This window comes from Rutilus rutilus, assembly GCF_951802725.1.
Source record: "Rutilus rutilus genome assembly, chromosome: 12".
Classification (NCBI taxonomy): Eukaryota; Metazoa; Chordata; class Actinopteri; order Cypriniformes; family Leuciscidae; genus Rutilus; species Rutilus rutilus.
This window is the reverse complement of record NC_140217.1, coordinates 35994523-36014269: the sequence shown is the minus strand read 5'-3', so window position 1 is coordinate 36014269 and position 19747 is coordinate 35994523. Positions and strand designations below refer to the sequence as shown.

General features: G+C 36.7%; 2 protein-coding genes across 6 annotated transcripts; both read right to left on the bottom strand.

The window, feature by feature from the left end:
- Positions 1-75: 75 nt before the first annotated feature.
- Positions 76-7829, bottom strand: npepl1 (aminopeptidase like 1). The gene is made up of 12 exons (XM_084426916.1): positions 7652-7829; positions 6159-6344; positions 5555-5725; positions 5325-5414; positions 3817-3898; positions 3455-3597; positions 3091-3168; positions 2782-2882; positions 2569-2692; positions 1379-1555; positions 960-1070; positions 76-876 (listed from the first exon to the last, which is right to left on the bottom strand). The coding sequence occupies exons 1-12, from the start codon at positions 7799-7801 to the stop codon at positions 712-714; spliced, it is 1578 nt and encodes a 525-aa protein (XP_084283042.1). The 5' UTR covers positions 7802-7829; the 3' UTR covers positions 76-711.
- Positions 7830-8742: 913 nt separating this feature from the next.
- stx16 (syntaxin 16) lies at positions 8743-19396 on the bottom strand. 5 transcript variants are annotated; one of them, XM_084426622.1, is made up of 9 exons: positions 18935-19376; positions 16811-16822; positions 14650-14757; positions 13081-13221; positions 12752-12914; positions 11904-11992; positions 11336-11479; positions 11077-11157; positions 8743-10904 (listed from the first exon to the last, which is right to left on the bottom strand). In XM_084426622.1, exons 1-9 carry the CDS (start codon positions 19064-19066, stop codon positions 10800-10802), a joined length of 975 nt encoding a protein of 324 aa, XP_084282748.1. In that variant the 5' UTR covers positions 19067-19376; the 3' UTR covers positions 8743-10799. The 5 variants fall into 5 exon arrangements, with proteins under 5 accessions (XP_084282748.1, XP_084282750.1, XP_084282752.1 ...); XM_084426624.1 differs by having other exon boundaries at positions 18986-19376; XM_084426626.1 differs by lacking the exon at positions 16811-16822 and having other exon boundaries at positions 18931-19396.
- Between the last annotated feature and the right edge of the window lie 351 nt (positions 19397-19747).

The window sequence follows — 19747 nt, the reverse complement described above, 5'->3', positions numbered from 1 at the left end:
TAAACCTTATTTATCAGAAAAAAATACATCAAATATATTAGTAACAAATTTCTAATGAATGATTATGAATCAATGTTTCAGTGTGTAATAGAATTTAATTGGTAGTGATAAATTGTGATGTTATTCCCCTTTGCACAACCTGTAGATCTAATGTTACCTTTGAATAATTGCATTAATAAACATGAACAAACTTTTTTTAACCATTTACTGTAAAAAGATTTTATCATTCACATTCCATATTCTTCATTTGCCACACTTACAAGATTGTCATCAAAAAGTGTATATGGCCATCAGCACACATTTAGTGTAAAACAAAAGCATCACTTACACGGACATTGTGATTGTGTCATCATTTATGTTTGAAATGAAAATCAAATTATTGCATTTTAAACGGTTTCTGATTAAAAAGAAGACGACATTGGAACAGTATTTGCAGTATCAGGTGCTCCTTGCAACATACCCTATGGCAACTAAAGAGATTCACATGTACTACATTACAAAACATTGAGACAACGTTGCACTTTTATTTAAATTCATAACTATACTGTCAACTTTACTGAGGGAGGTTATCTGTGGTGGTCAGTACAGGATGGTATAGGGCAAGGAGTGTGTGTGTGCGCGCGTGTCTAATAGATGTTAACATTTGTGAAATAACATGTACAAGGCGTAACTGATGTTTTGTTTTGAAGATTAAGAACTGTTGAATTCATCTTAGATGAGTCTCCTCCTCTTGCAATCCCTCCCCATCTGGTCTTCGGAGGCAGGCTTGACTGTGCCGGCCCCCAACGGGGACACAGAGTTGAGCAAGGGGTCCTCAGACGCCTGGCCGAACAGAGACAGGAGCATGGCCACACCGAAACCAGTGGCTCTCTCCCCCTGTTGACAATCCATATTGATGAGTTATTAATAATTCTTGAAGAAATTAGCTTAATTTCGAATTATACTCAGCATATACTCACAGCATGAACAGGTGAAGCGATGTCCACATGTACCCAAATGCCTGGCCAATCAAAACCCAGATGAGAGCCAATGAAGAGGCCAGCACAGGAGCTCTGCGCATTCTCACGGTCCTGTGGACACAGGCAAAAACGTTAAATTACTATTTAAAATTGTATTTTGTCCTAGGTTGTGGAGAACTGACTATTACAGTTCAGACAGCAATAAAATACAAACATAAAAAAAAAAAAAGAAGATAAATAGTCAAATAAGGTAAATCTAAATTAAAATGGTCCTAGGTTGTGGAGAACTGACAATTAATAGTTCAGACAGCAATACAATAATATAAATATAGAAAAATAAATAAAAGTACACAAAATAAAACAAAACACTCCCTTTATCCCTTTTTCACTCCACACCCATCTCATCCTTTTTCCCTCACCGCCACAGAGTTCTTCATGTCGGCCACAGCTGAGGTGAATTCACTGAAGTGAAGCTCGGGACAGTAGACCAGAGGATGCGCCAGGTCTCCGCTGCTGCGGCCCGCTCTCACACAAGCCGCCTCCCACTGCTCACTGTTGGTCATCACAGCAGCGTGATACTTCCCAGTGGAGATTCCCTACAGGAGGAAACAGCAAACAATAAAGGCAAAGTAAAACAGGATGTTTGAGTAGAGTGGGACTGGACTTTTTTTCTGACTGGGAATTAAACGGATAAAGAAAAGTGGCAATTCCATGTAAGAATGAAATTGCATGTTGATATAAAATGCAATATACACATTACAGATCAAAGCTTTTGGTCTGCAAGATTTTTTTAAAGAATCTCTTAAGCTCACCAAGGCTGCATTTAATTGTTCAAACATAGTAATGTAAAATATTATTACAATTTAAAATGTTTTCTATTTTCATATAATGTTTTAAAATGTAATTTATTTGATGCAAAGCTAAATTTTCAGCATCATTATACCAGTCTAGTGTCACATGATCCTTCAGAAATCATTCTAATATGCTGATTAGCTGCTCAAAAAACATTTCCTAATATTTTCAATGTTGAAAAGAGTTCATATTTTGGTGGAAACTGCAATACATTTTTTTCAGGATTCTTTGATGAATAGAAAGTTCTAAAGAATAGCACGTTTGAAATATAAATATTTTCTAACATTATACATGCATTTACTGTCCCTTTTGATCAATTGAATGCATCATTTCTGATTAGAAGTACATCAGCAACACTATTCATCATAATATTCAAAGGGATTTTTGTCAGCACCAATGAGGATCTCAGTGACTAAACCGCATGACAAAGAAGTGATTCAGAGTGAACATTTAAAAAAAAAAAACAAAAAAAAAAACAGAAGACACAAGGTTTCATCACATGATTATGAACACACAAGACTAAGTTAAGATATAACCAGTTTCTGCTGAGATTCAAAGTGCAACAGCCATAAAGCAGTTTAAAATAGCAATGTGTTATCTGAGAATCGTGTCTCAAACACTGTATATCAATATACAAGATCTTGTTCTAAGTCAAAACCTGCACTCACACATCTCGTTGAAATTTAATATGGAGTTAATATCTTTTCAGACGTAAGAAAGAAGATCTCCACAGACTAATATGTCAGCACGAACACACCTGAGCGCCGGTCAGCGTTGCCATGTCCAGTATGATGTCGGCAGAGAGATCTTTGCTTGCATATACAACACCATCTGAGAGCACCAGCCTCCCTTCAGCATCGGTGTTGTTTATCTCCACTGTCCTGAGAAGCAATGGAAACACACATTAGTTTCAGTCAAAGGGATATTACACAACCAGTTATACATCAGTAGTTGACATGCCAACACTTACTTTCCAGAGTACAGAGTGTGTATATCATCTGGTCGAGTGGCTGTAGGTCCCACTGAGTTCTCAGCCAGGCAAAAGACCGCATGAAGGTTGTCCTTAAAACCCTGAGACAAAACAGAAGTCAACGTCAGTTTAAAACCTGGGCTAAGGTTACACTTGGTATTAACATCCGCTTTGTGTGATGCGATTTCAATGACGTAACTATCGAACCACATTCAGATGTAGTCAGGGACGAATATGGTCCATTTGTAATGTAAACACTAATGCAACTAGTATTCACTTTGCCAAATCAACAAAATATTTTTGCAGTACCTGTTTAACAGTAGCTTTAAAAGCTCCTAAAATGGCCGCGGCTCCTCCACAGTCTCTCTTCATTCCTGGCATTGTGGTCTAGAAAAAAACAAAACAATAATCTTAAATGGTGTAATTGCAGATATAGCGTGGTGTTTAAAGGTGAAGTGTCATTTCTGTGCCTCTAGCGGCACCAAACAGCATTGCAAAATATCTGTCGTCTTTGGTCTGACGTACTCTCACTTTGATGCCATTTTTTGGTGCCATTTTTGTTGCTTTAGTATACGCTGCACATTACACTGGAATGGGTTTAATATGAATACCTCCCCCAAAAATTACACACTACTTCACCTTTACTAGGCTGACGGTGAGGTGTGGTATTTACTTTGCCCTTGATGCTGAGACCTCCGGTGTCGTAGACAATGCCCTTGCCCACCCAGGCAATGGTCTGTGTGGCACCTGAGGGGGTGTGGCTGAGAACAGCCAATGCAGGAGGATGCTGGGCAGCTTTACCAACTCCATAGATGCCTAAAGAGAAAGGGATTTTGCATACATGAACATATGCACAGCTTGCATTTTCAAGCTTAAAATGACATGCACAATTTTCCTTTAAGTGCCAGAAAAACCTCATCTGGAGGAATAAGCCCGAAGTCAGCAGTTGTAAAGTAACATGTCCTTTGACTCATCTTGTGCAAGCTCATCTTTTCGAAAATCAGCTGACTTTTTAAAGAACAAACTCATGATCACCTCCAAAGCCCTTTTGTTTCAGTTCTTCTCCTCTAATTATAGTCGGAGTGATGCCTAAGCCGTTCCCAACTGCCTTGATTTCCTGCAGAAGATTGCATAAAATATCATGAGTGGAACAGTCCATTTCAACAATTTCAGTGTTGTTACTGTTAACTAAAAATGAGAAAATGAAATAAAAATAAACTAAAACTACAACTAACTAAAAATAAAAAACGCTTTGCAATAAGGTAACCGACATTAGTTCACTCCACCAAAGAAAAAGTCATCAAAGAAGCGAGATAAAAATCAACGCTTTAACTATAGAAAAGGCAAACGTCTCAGTCACATGTGACCTTTATCAAAGCCAAGCAAGATTGTAAGCTTGGCATTGATTAAGGTCACATGTGACTGAAACATGGATTTTATCTCGCTTCTTTGATGACTTTTTCTTTGGTGGAGTGTGCGGACTCTCTTAAAGTGAACTCATTTGAGTTCCTAACTATTCTTAACAACATTAGTTACCATGACCTATCAATGAAAATAAATTTCCAAACCATTTATTAATCTTAGTTAATTTCAGCATTTACTAATACATTAATAAGATCAAAAGCTGTATCTGTTCATATTATTTAATGGACTGAGCTAACATGAACAACGAACAGTTGTATTTTTTATTAACTAACATTAAAAAGATTAATAAATATTGTAACAAATGTATTGTTAAAGTCGACATGTAATCAAAATTGACCCTATTTACTTTGTTAGCGCATATTTCTAGTCTTGTGGTGAACAATTAATCCGTGCAAGTTAATACACAGAAAAAAAATTGTTTGCTGTGGTAATCTTTAATAAAAATCTGAAAAGTTACTTCTGGTCTGGAATGGCGTTCCTTTTCTGATGACGTCAGTTTGACGGCTTGGGTTGAAAACGCAACTTCCGGTTCACGCAGACTTTAACTAACATTAAAGTCCCTGTGAATCGGAAGTTGCAAACGACTTTTCTCCAGTGCTGTGACGTATTTCCCAGTGAAACGGAATATTGAACAGAGGGCAGGGTTTTAACTCTAGCGCTCCTCCTCTCCATCTCTGCTCATAGCAGACTAACGGTTTGAGGGGAGTGGTTAAGCGTTTCCCAAACCAAGCCGTCAAACCTACGTCATCAGGGAAGGTCCTCCAATGCAGAGGGGAGGGGCATTTTCAGATTTTGATTAAAGATTACGAAGCCAAAAAAAATGTTTTCTGTGTTTTAACTTGCACGGATTAATTGTTCACCACAAGACTAGTAATATGCGCTAACAAAGTAAATAGGGTCCATTTTGATTTCAGTTGGACTTTAATGCATTAACTAATGGAAGCTTATTGTAAAGCATTACCAAAAAAAAAGGAATTAAAAACAACAAATTAAAATTAAATCTGAAAATATAAAAATAAACACCAATTCAAAATATTAATTAAATCCCTAACAGTATTTAAATAATACTAAAAGCAGTGTTTCACAGAGATATCCAGACACCGAGGAGAAACGCTTGCCTCCAGGAAGTCATCAGTATTCATCTCGCTGCACGGAGTGTCCACGATCCGAGCAGCCAGACGAACTCCATCCGCTGCATTGGCAAGGCACTGGAAACAAACACTTGCACATTCATACAGATGTAATACACTGATGCATAAACACAGATGAACTAGTAACAGGGGCTTGAGCTGATTGTAAGTTAGCCAACTTGATGATCTGTGGAAGGAAGCAGATCTGAACACTTTACCTCCAGTGTGGAGACCTCCAGGGGGCCGTTGTCCTGACCCACAGACACGAACTCCACAGTGACGTGCTTCTTCTCTGTCCTGCGGGAAGACGCTGAGCGGCGGGTGAACAGCGGGAAAGCTCGGGAAATGGCACACGCTGACGCGAACACTTCAGAACGCTCGCACACCATCTGAGAAGCCAATAATAAACGTACCATTTTAACTAATGTGAAATTTGAAGAAATGTTTCAAGCCGCATCAACAGTATTTGTGGCATAATACTGATTGCAAAAGAAAGTAACAACAAATTGCATCTTGACTCTAACATTTAACGTGCTGTGACTATACTTTTGAAACGCTATGATTTTAATGTTTACCATTTCTTTATTTTTTTACTTTTTAAAAATGTAATTTCATATGAATTGCTGTTACAGATCTGTCTGAACAGAGATTGTTCACGTCACATGGAAATCATGAGTAAAAGAAAAAGGGAAATGAAGACTAACCATTAAGCAACAAGCTATTAAAACCAATGCAGTCTGAAACAGTTGAAATATTTCCCTAGATTTTTTGAACAATAAGAGTTATAAGCATATATGAATAATGTTGAGACATGAGACTGACCACAATGCAGCGGTTGTTGCCAGCAGGCAGACAGGTTCGGACCAGACGGGTGAGGAAGTGGGCAGACGATGGGCTGTTGTGACGGCTGACCCGTGAAGGAAGGGCTGCCACAGCTGCGTGACTCAAATACAGCGGGCAACTATCCGTAGGGTTGGGGTTCAGAGAAGACAAAGCTGCCTGCCATATCTGAATGCAAATACAGATAAAGCACACATAAGCAAAAATGTGTGGCGACAAAATGGTAGTACAATGCAATATTATTTGCTTGTGAACCTAAAACCTAATCTACAGTGTGAAGAAAAATAACATTATAATACAGATCACATGCACAGGCAGCAATAGCAGCAAAACGAAACAATCCAGATCAGGAAATCTTGATGATGATAAATGTTCACTTTACAGATTTGACCAAACATTACAAAACAACATGATGTGCTTGAAATTGTAAGAAAGTACTGGCTGTATGACAATAATAATATCAGATGTGCTGATTCTTGTGAGGATTATCTAGTGATGCATGATATAACAGCCATTTTTTGTTAATTTTTATGCTATCATTATCAGCCCGATATATTAAAGCCGATTATTAATCGATTATTTCCTTCAGCTGAGACACTTCAGATGCGCACTGTTCGCCATGATGGTTTTGAATTGCTTGAAATATGATTGGAATCACTTCAAAAAAGGAAAATACAGTTAAGAGCAATATATGCAGTGGACGTCTGTGATATAGGCTACAAAAAATTATAATGAGAACATTAACGTATAATTGAGTGCTTGGGACATGGCTTTTTATGGTGAGACTTTTGGTTTTGTAATCATGCCCTCAGTAACTAAATAAAAATCTGTATTTTCATTTACTGGCCAATATATCGGTTATCGGCTTTCAAATATAAAGAACTAACGTTATCGGTTATTGGTATAACCCAAAATGGGTTCGTAATCATTGGTATTTACATGTGTTCCAAAATATGTTAATTATCACAGCTGGACATGCCCAGTAATTATGACTACCATGTCAAAAATACCACAGTATTACTATTACCATGGTGTAGCCTAAGTGGTATTAAAAAGTACTGGAAGTACCTGCGTACCATAGTACGCCCAAAATACCATGATATTGCAGAGGTCTTTATATTTTAATAAAGAATACCATGTCATTAACTTACTATTGTATATCTCCAGAAAACCATGTCTTGTCATGTCCAATATCAATAGACAGGGTAATACCATGGTACCTTTTGTTAGCGGAAAGAAATTAGAACTGTAAAATAAATCATTATTTCATTAAATTAAGAGCCAGTCAACAATAGTACTTTAATTAGTTAAAATGATCTTTTTTATAATGATCTATAACCGACGTTTCCATTAGTAAATGCAGATTAGCGGTCTGTTACACAACACTAGTAGTCAGTCCAGGCAGAACTTTAGCCTGTAAGCTAACGACATTCTGTGTTTACAAGCGGAGTTACTTTTTATTAAACATTACGTACCTCCTTTGTGACCACTGGCTGCAGTTTCCCTTTCACCTGGGTCCAGTTAATCTGCTGCAGATTGGCGAGCTGGCCGACGATGAGGACCGGGCGGTTCTGCGGCTCTGAGTCCCCGGCAGAAGCCTTGTACTCGAGCAGAACGTTCGCCATCTTCCAGCCGAATGGTGTCTCTTCAGAAGGAAGATGCACTTTAACCTCTCGCTCGTCTCGCGAGCCCTTGTGCTGAGAGCGCTATCCATCTAATGTTATCTATTTATGTATTTAAATCAACATATTTTTTCAGTGGTTTTCGAACAATAAAGTGCTAATAAAATGCAAAACTTAATACTATAGTAACATTAGTTGCAGACAGTATCTCATGGTGTACGAATATGTTAATCATTCAGTTCAATACCTGTATCAAAGAACCACGTCATGTTTTATCATTTGGTAACTCTACAATAACCCTTGGTAACATTAGTAATGTATTGGCTAAAATGAACTAACAGGAACAATGTTAGACAATGTAGGCCTATTCCTTACAACATCATTCATCTTTGTTAGAGTTAGTAAATAAAAACAGTTGTTATTCACAATGCATTAATGCCTAATGGTAACATACAACTTTTGATTTAAAAAATGTAGTAATAAATGTTGAAATTAACATCAAATAAGATTAGTAAATGCAAGTACTGTTCATTGTTAGTTCATGTTAACTAATGTAGTTAGGCTAACCATAGTAACTAATATGTGCAACAAAATGAAACTTATAATTTAAAGACATAGCAAGAGGCTTAAACATTTTAAACTACGACCAACTAAAGCAAAAATATTAAATTTGGTGCAGTTGCTGATATTGAAGATGAAATTCAGCATGTAAAACAATGAGATCTTTATAACAGAACAGCAACTTCTTACATAAACTGCATATAAACATCAGCTGTCACTCTACATCTCCCAATAAGACATTACTGGGAGATGTAGAGTGACAACTGATAATCAATACAATGTCTTAGTGAGGTGATAAAGGTAAAAAAAAAAGGGGTAAAAAAATGCCCTTTCCATTGTTTAGATAGCTTTTTTTATTAAGTGCATATATAAAATAACACACATTTGTCTTTTATATATATTTGTTTTAATTTCATTGAAAACATGTTTACATAAGGTTCAAATAGCATACAGTAGTACCGTAATGGCAGAAAAATATTATAATATTCACACTGTGTTTCACGCCAAAACCATGGAGAAAACCACATGAAATGGATTTAAGCCTTGAATGTGCAGTTATATTTTCTCTTCACCTTCTAAAATAACATAAGAATAACCTGTCTCTGGATCTTGGTCAACGTAATCATTTCACCCCATCATACAGTAGTGGTGCAACAACCCTTTACAAAAGCCAACAAGAATTGATTTTTGAAAGGACAGAAAAAAAGTAAATCATCATTACAATATAACAAAAACAGCCCAGGTTCCAGACATTGCTACCAACAGACAACAATTGAACTCCATAAACTCTGTACACGTATTTGCATCTAAAATAAATAATTTCATCTTGTACAGGGTACAGTAGTTGTAGTCAGTCAGCAGACCTGACCGAGCTTCAGTCTGAGACTGAAGGTCAAAGTTCAGTTTAAGATCAAAGGTCAGACTGAAAGATACGGTTGTGACAACACCAATGAAACGTGGACAAGCAAAGCTTTTAAAAAACATCCAAGTGTAGCGCGCACACACAGATGTCCACACTTTAAGGCAAGGAACAGAGAGAGTGGAGCAAAAATCTTGATGAATCACTCCCGCTTTCACTGAATAAATCACTGAAATGATACTGATATCATGACAACACTGCCATTAAAACATAGACAAACACATGATGGTAGATTATACACCTCCGCCGACATTAGCAGAGAAAATAACGCTTTGTTATAAAGCTCACAAAGGACAATGTAACATTCAGTTCATTCATTACCGGTCATAATCCCAATGCATTTTACCAAAAAAAAAAAGCATAATTAAAAGTTTTGTAGAAAGAACATGCTTCGACTATGTGTTTCTTCAACTTCCTCCATGGCTGATTGAGTGTCAGTGCATCTCCTCTCACACACACGCACAAACATACACAAAAGTAGAAATTCCAAAAAGATTGAGTTGCGGAAAAACACAGACTTTGTGGCGTCACATTAAACACACACATCCTAACCTACAAGCAAGATCTGATTCAAAGGCAGCTTTCACTGCAAGATGGTTTCACTGTAGATGCTCACTACCGAAACCAAGAAAGTGTCACTCGGGTGAAATTTAACCCCCTAAAAAAAAATATACATTACGAGTTTGCATTGAGAATTTATTTTGATGTCCATTAAGCCCATTCCGGCTTATTCCACTTTCCTTTACATTATTGTTAATGGTGATTCCGATTCGATTTTTATAATTGTTATACAGTAAAAATACTGTAATACTGCAACTTTACTTTTTAATTTTTGCTTTAAAAATTAAATTATGCGTTACAGTAATGATAACTGAGAGGGGATATGTGATTCACAATGCAAAAATCATCAAAAATAATGGGAAAATATGAAGAATTAACCAAAAAAAAAATGTAGGAGATGCTGTATATGATTTCATATTTCTTTCTAGTGTGGTGAAATATGACCTGGACATTCTTTTGAAGAGATTCACCCAAGCACATATGATCATGTTCAAGGAGAGCTACAGACCTCTGAGGATACCTTATCTTTCCCCATCGTCTTCCTGTTTACTCTTCAAATTAGATGACAAGGGCGGTTGAGACAAACATGCTGCCATCTTGCATCCATGCTCGTAAGTGCTGTGCTTGTGCAGGACAAATGAAGAAAACCGGCCCTCTGATGGTTCCAACTGAAAGGATCCTGGGTACTAACACTGCCTCTTCGCTGGAGAATTAAACCCATGAACTGTCTCCAGACACTGCACTCGGTGGCCAGCAGTGGGCGTCCTTATCTGCTTCATTTTGTTGTGTAGTACTTTAAAACTTAAGCTCCATCCGTTCAACAATTAATCCACCCTCAAACAATGGTCTTGAAAGTCAGCATGCATACCTTCTCACTCACACTCACACACACACACACACAGAAATACGTGTTTTTTCTCATACATACAGGTAGATCCCTCCTAGAGGCCATGGAATGATTCAACTAAACTTTGTCCCGAACAGAACAAGTATTAGAATAACAATTATGACAAAGAGAATTAAAATGACCAACATCTTGCGGTTTTTCTTCTGGTACTGTTCAGCCTAACAAAGAAAAGAGAAACATTTAGTGTGCTTTTTATCTCTACTCTGCGATATTACTTTTAAAATGTCATGTGGATATTGCAAAGTCCATTAATATTACTCAACAAGTCACTGAAGAAGTAAATGTAAGCAATTAACCCATACACATCATCAAGCTTGATAAGGGCCTCACCTTTTGCAATTGCTGCAACCCCTCGTCTGTTTTGACACAAGCTTGCTCGACATTGAAGTCGATTCTGTCGAGGACTGTGCCCTGAATTGAATATATACATTGACATTAATGCAGAGGTCTTCAACCCTGCTCCTGGGGACCCAGGGTGCATCTCAATCAGCTCCCTATATATATATATATATGAAGGATCTAAAATTGCACAAGTTAAGGATGGAACCTGCTCTATTTAATAGTTTATTCCATCAAGAAGAACACTGACCTGTTCAACAACCATTCCAGCAAGATCTCTAAATATCTCATTAAGGTCAGAGATGGATTGAACGATTTGTCGAATTTCTCTCTCCCGCTCTTCTACTATCACTGTGTTCTGCTGAACCAGAACTAGCTGGTCATCTGTAAATCCCTAAGAGAGTGAGAAAGACACTTAGTCACACACAGACAGATGTCAACAGTGTACTGACAATAAGGATATATATTTCCTTTTCTTATATTTTTAAATATTATGGACAAATATTATGGACAATATCAAATATAAATCTATACAGCATTTACTCAAATAGTCTGGAATATAGAATTTATGAGCTAAGGAGATTAGGCATCAAAACTTTATAATATAAGTGTTTAATAGTTTTGGCATAAAGTATGAGGTTTAAAATGGATATTATCTGCTTCCAACAATAGTGCAAAAAAAACAAAAATAAAAACACTGACTGGCTTATTATCAATATGGTCCCCAATAAGTAAACATGCATGTAGTATAAATTCTTAAACATTTGGAATAAGAGATGAAAGAATTACTATGTAGAGTATTAGTACAACATTCTCACTCTGTCATATAACGCAATATCTTCATCTTCATCCACAAGAGGACCAGAGTCAAAAAAGTGCTTGGATCTTTCTTCACGGTTTTTCATGCCTGAAAATAAAAGCAAATCAAAGACCTGAGCATACAGTGAAAAATGACAGCATTTTGTATTTCAAAGAGCCTCAACTGAAGGCTGAATGGAAGCTAAGGAACACCAGGGTAAGGTTACACAACAAAGATTATCCTTTGCTTTTTTTTTCGCGTACAGATGACAATCCCCGTTCACACGGATCCATGAAAACGACTAAGAACATTGTATTATGCAGCCAGGCCAGTAGTTGGCAATGTCAATTTGTAAAGAAACACTACGCGCCTATAGACTGAACACGTAATATGCATGCATATGATGTCACCATTTTCACAAATTCGCATTTTTGTAGTTTACATGGAGACGATAACAATATCGCTTTCAAAAACTGGCAATTTTAATCCCGGTTTCAAATGTTTGCCTTTTCAGGCTCCCAAACCGGCGTTGTCGGGTAAATGACCGGCCAAAACGCATAAAAAGCATTCCATTTATAGGTGAAAATGATGTAGTGTAAACTCCCATTTATTTAATTAAAACTTTGCAATTTCATAATCGCCAAATCGCAATTTTGGTTTCATTTCAGTTAATTGTGCAGCCCTAGATCAACCTCGCACACAACAAACTCTCAATTCACACAAAAAAGCTGCTCAGTCTCACACACATGCAAAACTGTATCGCATGTGTGCTTCTGAGGTACATTTTTTCATTTCGTCGCACGTGTAAGTCGCACTGTACAGCCCTGTCAACATATATATTTAGTGTTTCTGTGTGCATACACCTACGTTTTAGGTAGCTTGACTGAGTGTGTCTGAAGTTGATTGACAGTTCTTGAAGGCTCTGGGCCAATGAGGACACCACATTGGTCAACAGCCTGTTTTCTTGCTCTGTACAGTGATGACTCTGAGTCTGCAGCCCCGTCACAGCCCGCTGGCACCTGTGAAACATCTACACACACATATGCAGATGCTGAAAATTGTTTCGTTTTATGACGTGTGCAGTGATCAATTGCTGTAGTTTTCCTGTGTCCACTTTAACCTCTTTAGTTATTAACAGATGTCACAGTAACAATAAAACATGATTTGTGTGTGTGTGTGTGTGTGTGTGATTGTACCTGTGTAACTTCCTGTGTAGTGATCTCGATGGCATGCTCCTCCTCACTGCTGTCATCCAGCGTGGGACGGTTCATGTGTTTGTCGTGCAGACTAGCCAGTTCCTTCATCTTCTGACGAATACGTGTGATTTCATACTGAATCTGTGGGAACAAGGAATTCACTGTTCACTGTCTGTCTCTAAACAGAGAGGACATCAACATTCCAGCTGAACTAACATCATAATGTTACTTCTAAATGTCATACTTTGTTGACTATGGATGGAAGATTATGTATGTGAAAGTCAAATATCCATACTGTAGGTTCAGGATAAATACAGAAATGATTTTAACTGATATCTCCATTTGTAAATACAAGCAAAATATATATAATGCGTCATCCACCTAGAACAGTAAATTAGTTAATTATTTATTTATAAAAATAAAAAAAATACAGTTTGGGGGTCGGTGAGATTTTTTTAATGTTTTTAAAAGAAATCTCTTATGCTCATCAAGGCTGCACTGACAGGATCAAAACTACAGTAAAAACAGTAATATTGTGAAATATTACTACAACTTAAAATAAATTCTCTATTTAAATACAAATTTAAAATGTCACATGATCCTTCAGAAATCATTCTAATATGATTTGCTGCTCAAGATATTATCAATGTTTAAACCAGTTGTGCTGCTTCATATTTTTGAATCTTAAGCTATTTTTGATCTTAATGAACCCAAACTTTTTAATGGTAGTTTAATCATAATACAAGCAGCATGTTTCTGCTATAACCTACTGTTCACATCTTGTACAAAGTAAGGGATGAGTCTAAATGATTTTGTCTAGTTATGTGGGTCATTGACGAATAAGGTTTTTAAAAGTGTAAAAAAATAGAATGGAGATATAACTATATTTGAAACCATTTTTTAGTTAACAATAAGATTTTGTGGTTTGTATAATCAATTAACACTGTTTTGTCATTTTTTACAAGATGGAAAAAATTTGTCACCAAAAAAGTCATTCGGTTTAACCACTGATTTGAAAGTTAAAAACTGATTTGACATTGATGTTGAGATAGTGTATATAGTGTGTACCACACAAGAAATATTAAATAAAATGATCACTGATCTCATAAATGTAATCATTTATTGGACTACTCTAAACACATTGCACAGGGAAAGGAGAAAAGGGGAAATGTAAAAAAACTGAAACTGTAGTTCCTTTAGTTATTAAAAACAATATTATTCCATTTAAATATTTACTATATCGGTTTTACAGAATGACCTTTTGACACTTCAAAATCTTTAAAATACCTTTATATGTAGTAAAATATAATTAAAACCTTTTGGATTCAGTAAAAGAGATTAAGTTGTACTACCTTATATACTTTGGATGTTATATATTTTTATTTATTCATTATTATTAAGTCCTTTGGACAAAAAAAAAATGACCCGTCACGTCATTGACACATGTATAACATTCCACAGATGCTGTCGGTACAGCTTAACTTGTTTTGAACATTCCTTTAATGTCAATGATCAACAGTGCATTCCATTCTTTCTTTCTAAGAACGCTTAAAACAATCATCTGATTACCTCATCCACTCCCTCCACCCATTTAGGCGGGAGTCTCTTCGTGACACCGATAGCAGCCTCTGGATCCAAACTGATGCCTGACACCAGGGCCATACGATCATCAGCCAACTAACAAGACAGAGAGACAAGACAGCAAACGTTACATTTCTTTGTTGAGAATATCTGTGCAATATATTTAAATACGGTAAACCTGTAAAATGTAGCTGCATTATTTATTACTTAGGGCTGGGGCAAATATTTTGTTCGATTAATAGTTTTTTCAAATGTGGTCGAATAGATGTCGATTCTCATAAGCCACAAAGCGATCTTTTTTCCGTATTTATTTTTGGCAAAACTTTGAACATAATTTCTGATTGATGTTAGTCTTATCACTAGTCCTCTCCGCTAGACTTACCTTGTGTGACAGTGGGGACCCTGTCATTCATTCGGTGCCTAACATGGCGGATTCATGTCCACCATCAAGCGTACGAACACCCGAAAGAGAACTAGCGTTCCCTGTGTGAAGTTTTGTGTTCGCACACATCCGAAGTGCACGCAGAAAGCTGCAAGTCTCAGACAGTGTGCAAACAATAAAATTAATTCTCTTTCACGTCTCCTTGCGCGTGACTGGACAAATTCACTCTTTAATTATTTATTTAAAATGCCTGCCTTGGCGAGTATCCTAATAAACAGTTATGGCTTAAGTGAACGTAAACAGTAGAGAAAGACAACACGTGCATCATTAGATTGGATCCGTACATTTGTCTTAAAGGAGAACTCCGGTCAATTTTAACATTGAGCTCATTTTTTTTGTACATTTGGAGTGCTGTCAGTACAGAGAACAACGACAAAAATTGGTGTTGCCTACACCGTGTTATCCTCTTTTTAAAATTTGCACCCTGTTGACTTCAATGGGGCAAGTTTTAAACCTGCTTTTAGCCTCTTAACATCCTTGATGTGTCATTACAAGTGCACAGCTAATGTGAGTGATTCCTTCAGAGTGATCACGGGTGAATCTGACTGCAGTAGATGTGAAAGATATTAATAAAAATGATGTTTATTCAGTCAGTGCACATACCTGTATTTACATCCTGTTCACACAGTATTTAAGTCCACAGCAGTCGATTGTTGAGTTCACGTGCGTGATCATAGGTACTAAACCTATGCGCGTGAACTCGACAATCGATTACTGTGGACTTCGACCGAAAACAGGATGTAAATACAGGTATGTGCACTGGCTGAATAAACATCATTTTTTATATATTTCTTTCACATCTACTGCAGTCAGATTCATTTCGTTGTTCTCTGTACTGACAGCACTCCAAATGTACAAAAAAATGAGCTCAATGTTAAAATTGACCGGAGTTCTCCTTTAAAGTGACAGCAGCCTAATATTCCTGCTGCTGACTGCGTTTTAAATGTTAATCAAACTACAAAAGACAAAGAAATCACTCACTGCTCTTCACTGAATAACTTTTTTTGTAACATGCATTTGATTACTTTATTCAATTTGTGTACCTGAAAACTACTGTTAGATCTACCTGAAAAACCTGAAAAGCACTGCTTATTTCATTCATATCTTTGTTTTATTGTATTTATTTATTTGTGCTATTGCTTGTTTGACTAGGCCTATTTGTTCTTTTTAATTATTAATGACTGTTTACTTGTCTTAAATATTTGAAATTGATATTAGATGTTAGATTTGAATTGAGAATCTTGTGGATCGGAATTGAATCGGGACATCTGTATTGATACCCAGCCCTAGTATTATTAGTGGTAGCTGATCATCAAATTAGGCAAAATATTTAATAAACAAAAAATGTCAGTTCAATTTCTGCACAAAACCTGACCCTTTACTAAGCCCCGCCTTAAAAATGGAACTGGACAATTCTGCTTTATCCTACAATTGTTCCATTATTATCAGACAAGCTCTTGCTCTTTTTTAATGCAAGTCTATGTAAGTTGTGTGTGTTTGGATAGTTTTGAATGCATTCTCTCATTCCTAAATCGTAAATGTAAATCGACATTTTTATCGTGATAAATTAACATGAATTAATTCTTTCCAACAGGAAGTTCTGTAAAGCTAGTCTAAACTAGCAACCGTAACCAAGGGGGCGGAGATTAGCAATGGGACGTCGATTCAGATCTACCCATAACCCTTAGGTTAAAACATCAAGGTTACCTCATCAAACTCCTAATGTGATTGGAAGAGCCCGGCGAAGTCCCATCCAATAAGAGGAGAGATAGAAGAGAAGGGGAGGAACAAGAGGAGTGAGAGCAGAGGAGCCCAAGACAAAAAGCAGTGATCAGCATAATAATGACTGACAGCAGGACTTGGACAGAACTGGACAAATCAAGAACAAAAAAAAAACAGTAGATGCAAATTGTTACTTATATGTTGATGAAAATACATATGTAGCCTATGTGCATTATGTATATCAAATGCATAACATTGCTATAAAGTTCAAGGCATGAAAGATTTGTCCATTCCAGCCCAATAACTTCAACATCTCAATCCTAAACACACTAGATAAGATGTTAGGTTTGGAAAAAAATCAACCCATTTTCTGATGTTACTGAATTTGTAAAATGATCAAGCTGGAAGATAAATCCTATTTTTAACCCAAAACAACAAAGTGACACGATTACTGTAGATCTGAACAATGAATGCACGGCAGAAGATTCAGTAAGGATTTTTGCAAGACAGTGCAAGAAGTGCTCAGTTAGATCACAAGAAGTGCAAACAGGGAAAAATCCACATGCAAGCAGATGGTAAGGAATGGAGCCACTACACCAGACAAAACACAAGCAGGCATGCTATATGATAGGAATGACGTCCGTGCTAGTAACTTTATCACTCTTCACAGGTACAAATATCGCACTGACAGATCTGTCTGTCAAGACCCAATCAATACCCTGTAACAGGGTTTGTCAAATCCGGTCCTGGCACTGCTTAAATCCTGATCAAACTCCCCTACCTGTGATTTTCTAGTCACCCTGAAGACCTGGATTAGCTTGCTCAGGTGTGTTTGATCAGGGTTGGAGCTAAACTCACTCCAGGGCAAGATTTGAGGAACCCTGCCCTATAAAGATACAGGACTATCTAAAAATCATGCTGGATTACCAGGCCGCCCACCACCAGCATCAAAGAGAAGGAAAAATGTGATGCATAGCTAATCTGTAGGAAATATCTATAGAAGATTTGGAAGACAAAACATACTGCCTTCCTCTGTCTGGAGACTCATTTTTAGAACGGTAAAAATATAACTAGACCAAAGTATATCCTGTAGAGCATCAAAGTTGTCTCACAAAAACCTTTTATAAATGTAGCAATAACGCTCACCATTACAGTTATTATTTAAACGCATAAACAGCAGGTATTATAACAGCTTTGAGTCATTTAAGGGGAGGTGATATAAAGAGGCATAAATTATGATTTTATATAAATTATCTAAATCTATACGTTTATTTAAAATTATGTTATATCATCATTACAAATTTCAGGAAAAACTACCACTCAAATGTTTGGAGTCAGTACGACTTTTGTAAAAGAAATGAATACTTTTATTCAGCAAGGATGCATTAAATTGATCAAAAGGTTACATTTAAATATAAAACATATTGACATAGAAAAAGGTTATTTTACATTGTTATAATATTACCGCATTTTTTTTTAATCAAATAAATGAAACAGAAGAGACTTCTTTCAAAAACAAATCAAACTTTTGAACGGTAGTGTATACTGAATTTGACATTACAATTTCATAATTTCAAGTGACACACACTAGACTTCATACGAGGTAAATATTACGCAGCTAATATTTTCATCACTTATTTTTGCTACAATGACAAAATAAAAGCCAATGAACTTCTTAATGCTTAATATTGTTCCATATACAATAAAAATGGATCGGAAAATATACATCTGCTTTACATTTAAGGGGGTGATTTAAGTTAACGTTATATATTGTGGGGTCACTGACATCATGATGTTCCCTGCAGATACATTGATGATCTAAACGTCCGCAAACTAGCACGACCATCACCTTTTTAGTCATTTCATTGCCATTCCCGCGTGAGGTAAATCAAAATGCGACTGTATGAAAAGTGTTTCATGATCAGCTAGCTGTTTAGCACAGACCTGCCAGCTCCGCACACAGCAAACAAAACAGTGGAGGTTTGTTGGACAACTGACATCAACAAACATCACTAGCTAGGGATGTTGTCTAGCTAGCTGAGAATCCAACACACACACACACACACACACGCGAAAACATTCAGTTCAGACAATGAACGTTAGACTCACCGCAGCATTGCTACGTGTATTCAGAGTACGACGGGGGTCGTATGTACTCACTTGCTCAGCCAAAATCTGCCGGTTTTGGATTGCATTGTTCCGCATTAATAAGAAGGCATCGGTTAGTCGCCGAGTTGCCATGGCTACGCAATACAAGAGGACGGTAAAATGAAATAACTACAGGCTGCCTCGATGGCTGTCTTGAGATTAGTTACTCAGCTCGTCGTCAAGGCTGCTGGCTACTTAACTAGCGAGCTAGCCTGCAAAACGGCAGGCGGGCTCGCCCAGCAACTCAGCGCCTCCGATTTCGAGAGTTTTCGGCTCTCTTTTAGACCAATGCAGTCCTGAGTCTATATCCTGCAAAGTACTACACCATTACAAGACCGACAACCCAAGTTATCCGCTTGGTTTGGGTTGCAAAACGGATCATGTCTGTGACTTCCGTGACGTGGAATACGTACACGTGACATCACAATGAAACTTCCGCTTTTGGCAATGAATATGCAAAAATCAGAGACGTTTTTATTTATTTATAGTTTTAGTTAAATGTTAAGTAGATATCATATTATAAAAGCAATATTGTAATATTTCAGTATTTGTACATCTGATTTTGCTTTGTTTATTGAGTTATATAATTCGATATATTATTCGACGAGTAAGTGATGTCATTTATTTACTTTTTTCTCTTTTATTCCAGTTAATGTTTATATCTTCAATAAAAAAAAAGTATCTACTGTTGATGGTTATGATTTGTTTTTTTGTTTTTTTTATGGAAAAATAATATGGTACTTTTGCAAATATAAACCTCATATATTTATTAGT